At 42.7% G+C, this 8,156-nt stretch overlaps 2 protein-coding genes across 2 annotated transcripts; one reads left to right on the forward strand and one right to left on the reverse strand.

Annotated features, from left to right (window-relative positions):
• Positions 1 to 281: 281 nt before the first annotated feature.
• On the reverse strand, positions 282 to 4,250 carry LOC105703328. The gene has a single exon (XM_012431648.2). It carries the CDS (start codon positions 3,531 to 3,533, stop codon positions 1,848 to 1,850), a length of 1,686 nt encoding a protein of 561 aa, XP_012287071.1. The 5' UTR covers positions 3,534 to 4,250; the 3' UTR covers positions 282 to 1,847.
• A 1,736-nt stretch (positions 4,251 to 5,986) lies between these two features.
• Positions 5,987 to 8,098, forward strand: LOC105703326. The gene is made up of 6 exons (XM_012431641.2): positions 5,987 to 6,172; positions 6,366 to 6,705; positions 6,771 to 7,271; positions 7,361 to 7,508; positions 7,646 to 7,777; positions 7,865 to 8,098. Exons 1-5 carry the CDS (start codon positions 6,132 to 6,134, stop codon positions 7,768 to 7,770), a joined length of 1,155 nt encoding a protein of 384 aa, XP_012287064.1. The 5' UTR covers positions 5,987 to 6,131; the 3' UTR covers positions 7,771 to 7,777; positions 7,865 to 8,098.
• Positions 8,099 to 8,156: the final 58 nt, after the last annotated feature.

Below are 8,156 nucleotides of genomic sequence, written 5' to 3' on the forward strand. Positions count from 1 at the left end.
TAATTCACATTTTAATTTTGTCGCCAATCTTAGAGACGGTTAATTAGCGATTTCCCGAAGACCTCGGCCACTGTGACCAAATCGATGCCCTTCGCACGGTCTCAATGGCGCTGAATATTGCTGGTATCATTAATATACGTGACTATTAAAAGGATACTTGGATAAGGATACCTTTAATGACGATTTTTCGATCTTTCTCGTTTATTAATATATTTGTAAAATTTATGCGGGATTATGTGCGAGGAAAGGGAAGTTTCGGGATAAGTAAAGAGGCCAGGTTCTTTTCCATAATTTATTAAAATTTTAAAGTGTATTCCGGCCGTAAGGGCCATCACAGTATATCGCATATTCGTTTCTGGAACCTTATAAGTGTAAAATACTACGAATTTATTAGACGAATCTAATATAAATAGAATTATTGGGCTCATTGAAACGTCGCGTATCGCGTGACGGACGTTAAGCGGGTTCCTAAGTCATTTGTACAAATCTGTGCTGGCTTAATTCCAAATTGGATTTTAGGTTCGCAATGATATCCTAAACAGGGGGAAGTAATGAATAAGCTCGAAATCAAAAGTAGATGGCCGCTCTTCGGATTGATTATTGAGCTGGAGTTATTCAGTGGTACTTCGTTGGAGAGAATTCGATATGCATTAACAATTTGCGGATTATCGAATTTTCAAAGCGCTTCGAAGCTTCTGCACGAAGATATAAGGTATTAAACCTATCGCTCCTTGTCACTCAAAAGGTTAATCAGTTATCAGAATGGACCTCGCCTCCTTTTTATTTAAACAGAGTGCAAAAGATTTTCGTTCCAGCTTTTCACGAAGGTTTTCGCACAAGTGCAGCTCGACCCTATATATCTTTTTTTTTAATTTAAAAATCAGTTAACTAATTATTAAAAGCTCTAATCCGATTGTCATCGCAATTATGTTTTTCGCAAATCCCATTCGCTAATAGGGAGATCTTGCTGCGCCCTAATGCAATTATCGCTACTTAACTTAATTCCAATTGAATACACTCTTCTTAAAGCCCAGCGATTGTTAGTTAAAATTTCTAATAAGGCGTCGAACATGCGTGACAACTCGACTTGCATGTTAATTTTATAATCATTTTTCAATTTACAATCGAGATCTTAATCGGAAACCCAAGGGACAACGCTGGACCTCAGAAGGAAAGACGTTCGTTGACATACAGCATAAGTGTGACGCTATTTACAAGTGGACGCGTGTCGTGTCTGCATTAAACTTTGTCATAAGTTACATGAGATTTCATCGTATATATCCTATGTTCTTTACAACCAGTCAGTAAAGACCCAAGACCGATGTTCATAAACGTTTTCGTTCGATCGGCGCAGCGTTTCAGTCAATACAATCGCACATTCAATAATCCGATAACCTCCGCTCTCATTCTCTCTCTCTGTTGAAGTGGAAATCATTCGATGCTTCACGAATTTTTGCGTCCAAGTTTCCCAATAAAGCACGTCGACGAACCTAATCCAAAACTTGTCCAGGCAACGTGGTTCCTTCGCATCATTCACACTTTCATCCCTCCCGCTTCGCGATTGTCCAGTAATTTTGGGAGTACATTCGTCAATAAATATAGTCGGGGTTGATTATTCTACTGGCAGCGAATGATGGTACTCGGAGCGAAAACGACGCTTTGACGAAGTCGCTGCCAAGAAGGCTGCGCACGTGGCGAGAATCCCAAAAGCTTTTTGCCAAACCAGAGGACCTACCACGTGTGCAATTTTATGTATGTACACAATAGAAAGTACTTATGTTTCAGCTTGATCGACACTTCCGGGGAACAGTTCGTTAATAAATAGGGAATAGTCAATGTCGATTGCTTTACTGCACTACAGCGAGTGGAGGCGCGTGTTGGGCGGGTTGCGCTCTGATGACCCCGGCGATGTGCCTGAACGGAAGTTGGAGATGATAGTAGGCACAGTAGGGCAAGGGGTCCCAATACACGAAGAGGGCCTCCCTCTTATCGAGGACGGTGCCCATGAGGTGAGTCGCGGTGTCGGTGGTGGGTCCATTCTGGGCATTGGCCAAGGTGTCGTGATGGAAGTACCGCTCGTTCAGCACTAAGGGTCCGGAGTTCTGCTTGCAGAAGTGCTTGCACGGGCGCCAGACAAGTCGTGGATGTACGCTGGTATGGCATATGTAAGGCAAGGCGACTCCGACCCTGCACCCGATGGCCACCAGCTCGCCGTTTTCCTCGGAAGTGGCCAGGCGGAAGCTGAGATGACCGTTCAGCCGGTTCCCAAAAGAGCGAGCAAAGAACCTCTCCAACCAGCGGTCGACGTCGGGTCGTTCTTCGGGTACCAGGCCCCGATTTTCATCCACCAGGCAGGTGATGTTGGCCATCACTCTGGAGTTCTTGACCGTGGTGCAAGTTAGGAAGTGTTGGTCCCCAGGGTCGCGCATCACCAGCCAGGGTCTCCTCTCGCTGATCTCGCGGTGGTCCCTGAACTCTCTGGCGGTGGGAGGAAGAGGAAGCTTGGCTCGGTCTCGCATCCCGGCAGGACCGGCAGCCATCATCACGTGGCGTCCGGTTCGCAGGACGCCTCTCTCGTATAGCTTGGCGACGTCTTCCGCAGAGCGTAGGACGAAGTGAATCGGAGTAGGCAGACCTAGAGTCCTGCACCACCTGAGCAGCTCCAACGGGTCGTCCAGGGCGGTCACTTCGGTAGCTCCCGGGACGAAGCACTCGCAACCCATCACCTCCAGATGTGGCTTGGCCAGGGCGTCGTAGTACGCGGTGTTGGTCACGCTGACCGGGATATAGTAGGAGGCCCGCTCCTTCTGGACGATGTCCTTGAGGGCCTTGACGTACTCGGCCGTGCTGCTGGGCCCGGGCTTCGGGACCGTGTAGAACCTGGAACATGCCGTGGAGAAGCGGGCTAACCCGAAAAAACCCTCTATCTCGCAGACCACCACCCTGGCTCCGGCCTTGTAGAAGTTACGAGCCAGGTGGACCGCTTGGACGGTGCTACCTCCGCTGATGAGGACGCACCGTTTGTTCCGGGCGCGTTCAGAGGCTGGAGTATGCAAGGCGGTGATGAACCACTTTAGAGCCGTCAGGGGCAACTGCAGGATCATCCAGAAGACGTAGATCCAGGCCGAGGTCCACAGGGCCGGAGTCCGTACTATGTAGGTGACGAGGTTGTAGATGGTCTTCAAGACACTCACTATCAGGCCCAGGTACCATCCGAAGATGTCCACTGGGAGAAAGTAGCGCCGATCCTCGCCATGGGGTTGCTGACGAGAGTTCTGCCGCTGGTGTTGTCTGCGCGGTGAAAAGATCACCGTCGGTGCCAACGAGTTGTTGGACACGCAGGATAGGTTCGAGGCGTTCGACGCCGAGGAGACGTTCGAGATGGAGCGTTTCAAGGTCGATACCGGCGACGTGTGAAGCGGCGACGTCGACAAGGGCGAACCCGGCAACGGGGGTGAGGCACTGTTGCTTCTGGAAGTCGGGGGGCTGGACGACCAGAATTTGGAAAAGTTCTCGCTAGCGCAGGCCGGCATGGTTCCTGGTTTATCCGAACTGTTCACCCTTGGTAGACTCTATTCTCTGCTCTCCTCAGAGCTGTCCTAAATCCTCGAGGAAGCCGAACTCTAAGAGATATGGGTTCATACCGCGAATAGTCTCCCACTTCTCTGGATTCCAACTCTTTGCCAGACTTTGCCGGACCGCTCGAACTCAACCAAGAATCATTTCTGACCAAGGTCCACTCAAAACTCGGGGGACTTAAAAATCCAGGCAGATCAGTTTACCGCTTTCATTTCTTCTCCGTTAAGAGCGACGGATGCTATTCTTCTTTTCCTTTCCTTTAAGTCCCTGGCTCGAAACGTTCAGGACGTTAGAGCTTACTTGCGAAAGGCCAAGGCTTTTCGAAAGCTGTGCCCCACATCTTCTTCATCGGATTCTTCCTTTTCGATTCTTTTTCTTCGGCGGTCCGAGACGCAGGCGTATTCAATGGATTTAACTTTTGGAATCCCAGGGGAAGGCTTAACGGAATGTATGGTAAAGTCTGATGGACGTTGGTTTTAATCTCCGTTGAGTGAGGTTTCTGTTTGCTCGAGTGTTCTCCTCTCGGCACTGGGTTCCGTCGCTAATACGGTTCCCCACATCGACACGGCACTCTTTACAAACAAATGTCCTCTCGATCGAAGCGAAAGTTCACATTTGCTGGCATGCACACACGGCGTAAACTGAGACCGACTGTGGAGAATCACGGTCTCTTATGAGGTCTGCATCTCGGACGCACTATGAACCGGCGGCTTATCTAATCGTTAGCTTTAGACACCGCGACGGAAAGAAAGAAGGAATTAAGATCTGTCTTGTTACTTTTTTCAGTCTCATTATACCGGCGAGCGGCGACGCTCGTCGAGTCGACTAGTGGCGCCCCTTAATTCAATTTCAGGGATGAATCCAGCTGGAAGTGAACGACCTGCGTCGCCGCCGAATAACCATTGCGAATCCACGTTCGACCGGCAACATTTTTACTTTTCTTTATTTCCAGAGAAAAGCCAGTTAAACTTGAAAAAACTCTTCATTTTGGCTGTTTCAGATCTAACGCCGAAAATGACCATGGCGAATATCTTCTGAAAATCAATGTTAATGTATTATTAATTTATTCGTGCTGGAGGAGGCCCTCGCTTGGGTTATTATATACAAAACAGCTTGACCTTAGAAAAGGACGGTAGTTTGTTAAGTATGAAAATAATTTCGACCCGGTACTGTTATTCTTAGAATGTTATATCTTTTTTAAACAAGCTTTTGTAAACGTGACATTTAAAAACGTTTCGAGATGTAAAATGATAAGATTCGTAGGCATTGATGTCCACATGTTGACCTTGAAACAATGCTAATATAACGATATCGATGATCGTCGCGCGATAGAATGTCTCGTGATAAAGGATCGGATTGATTCTCGGAGTCGCACGTGATAAACTTGGACGCGCGCGAAAATTCTTCACCGAGGTATCCTGCACCATCTGTTAAAAAACAGGTCAAACTTTTCATGTAACAGAATGTATACTTCTAGGTAAAAAATGTAGCATACTCTATGCGACGTTATCCAGCGTAGGAAAACCTACTTAAGGAGTTTTGATTTGGACCGGGTCGATAACTTGAATATCTAATTTATTGGCATAAATTTACATTGCATTTAAAATCCATACGATAACTAATTGTTGATGAATTGACAATGAAACATACAAATCGAATTGTGAGACTTCAATTGAAAGATCTAAGATTGCAAAAATGCTCAAAAACGCTTGAGAAGTATTGATTTGGAATCAATATCGGCCAAGAACTGGAGTAAAATACGTCGTTAGTTCGTGCTTTGCTCAAGCTATTGGAGAGCGCTGAGATCTTCATGATCGACGTGGAGTTGGCTGCTAGAAGTCTATACCACTAAAATGTATAGTAAACTGGAATGCTCACACCACTGTTTAGAATACACGGCGAGCTTTGTACCAAAAAGAGATAGATTTGGCTGTCTCTGCATACTTGTCACACAGAGTTCAGTAAGCATTGGTGTGATCAGGTGCGATGAAGATACACGATGGGTGGCTCTCCATCATTGTTTCACCCTCAGAGAAAATATACCTGCCCTTGTTTAAGCGATGCGTGCGCATAATTTGTACAGTCCGAAAGAAAAGTTCAGTGAAATGCAGGGAAGTGGTAGGGCAAACCTTATCGGTAGGACAATAGTTTAACAGAATGTTATATTTCTGTATAGGAAAATCATGATGTTCGTTTCGCATTATTTACCTTTAATTATTGTACATATTCCGTAAGTATCTAAGGATAGTTCTCTATGAAGAAAAAAATGTGTAATAGAACTGTACACCTAATAGTGGGGATGACTTCAAGGACAGTTCGAACGGAACCCGCTGGTGGCGTTCCAGTCATCTCTGCTATATATTTTAGTGGCAATCTCTCAACTCATCTCTGATACTTATATAGTCGGAGGTTCAGATCAATTCAAACTGTTGGTTCCGATTTAAATTGGAAACCGTTGAAATCAGTTGAGAGATACTACAGAAACAGTGGTATAGTTGAGTGTTAATTAATTTTATACGTACACATTTTGAAGTCGTTTTCAAACTCTTGATATGGCATCTCACAAATCGATAAAGAAACACAGAAAAGTCAGGTAAGATGCCTTTTTTGGAACTTATTATTAATTAATTGACGGACGTAAAGAATCGTCGGATTTGATGGGCTTGAGCATGATTTTATAAACTTTAAATAAGTTTTGGCCTTCGTCCATTACACAAAGAGGCATACAGATAGGCTGGGCTTTTCAGAATTAAATGATGTGAATTTTGAATAACTTTTTTTTATAGTCGACAGACGCAGACTGAGATTTCATTAATGGGATCTGCTGATGTGCCTGCAGAAATTGCTCGTTTGCAAGAAATAAACAAAATTCTTCAAATTGAAAATGCAAGATTAAGAGCACATATCGATAGTGGATCAATTCAACAACTTACAGTTAAAGATGAAAATGAAGTAGAGTTAACACAAATGACAGAGGCGAATTCGCCATCAGAAGAAGAAATAGCAAAAATAAGAAAGGGATGTTCATGTAAGGGACATTGTCAAAGCAAACAATGTGGTTGTGTGAAAAAAAATTCTTCATGTAACGATTCCTGCAAGTGTAACAAATCTGCATGTCACAATCAAGTAAGTGTTAAATGGGATTTCAAGATATAATTGTAATTTTGTCTATATATTTTCTTTGTTTTCAGAATGATACACAAAATGTAAATCTTGTGAAGAAACGTACAAAGTCTAAAATTTCGAAATCCATAGAACGGCCTCTTAATGAACAAATAAATAATAAAAATGCCGAGCACTTATATAGCCCGAATAGTCTAGAAAATATGTTTGATAAGTTCAGTGATTTAGATTTTGAGAATATAACTACTAAGATTAATGTTGAAAGAATGAGTTCTTCAGATTCGGATAATGTTTTTACTCCAAACAAAGACCTAAATAAAGAAAATGAGTCTCATGTGCAAACTAAAAGAGTAGGTGTCCAAACAAGACGTCGGGGTAAAATGCTCAGTGTGCCTTCGGAAGATAAAAGACAGGTACGAAGCTCATTAAATCAAAAGGCCCTGTCAAAGTCTGAATCCCAGGTGGATGAGACAAACAGGCGAACTACTGTTTCTTCAGAAATTCATGTAGGAACAAAACAAAACCCTGACTCAGATATTAAAGAACCTAATTCCAGCAATGATCAAGAGGTAAATATTATTGAACAATAAATATTTTTATAAAAATTCAAGAATTCATATATGTGATTACGATTGGAATGTTTTTCATTACTTTTAAGCTCAAGGAGACCTTCAATCCATTAGTACCTAGACATCAGATACCACGCAGTCCTCCAGGTCATAATAATATGCCAGTTCCAAGTTCTTCTAATGCATATGTATTGGAACCAGTGCCAAAAGTGCAGGAGTCATTACCTATTCCAGAAGGTAAATTTATTCATCCAATTGTTGTTTTAACGTATGAATTAGCAATATCTGGTCACATGAATATTATAAGTATTCATATAACTGCTTCAAGTGAATTATTTACTATAGAAATATAGGCATTTAATTATTTATTACAGAAATTAATGAACCAATAGTGGATTGGGCTAAACATCAGACAACACTTGTCCCTTGTCAAAATTGCAATCGAAAGTTTTTTCGTCATCGCGTTGAAGTGCATGAAGCCAGCTGTAAAAAAATTTGACCTTACTTTTGTATTAACTAAATATAAACGCGTAAGGGTCATACATCAACCTACCTGTATTTTTATAGGTAGGTCGATGTATGACCCTTACGCGTTTGTATTTTTTTCTCAACTAAAGGAGTTTTTTTAAGTAACACATACTAAGAAAGGTTTATATTTTAATGCGATCCTATTGATTCGAAACAATGCATCATGTGATTAGTTAACTGTGATGTGTCTGTATGGGTATTATAAGTTATTCAAAAATTAAGTCGAATATGTTTAAAGAACGATTAAGGCCTTCTTTGGCATAATACTGACGTCTTAATAAAAACACCCATAATACTTATAATTTTATATGGATTAGAATATTTTTCCCGTATTTTACAGTGCAGTAGGATCGCTTG

Source organism: Orussus abietinus, unplaced genomic scaffold (genome assembly GCF_000612105.2).
Source record: "Orussus abietinus isolate OABI.00-Male unplaced genomic scaffold, Oabi_2.0 scaffold495, whole genome shotgun sequence".
Lineage (NCBI taxonomy): Eukaryota > Metazoa > Arthropoda > Insecta > Hymenoptera > Orussidae > Orussus > Orussus abietinus.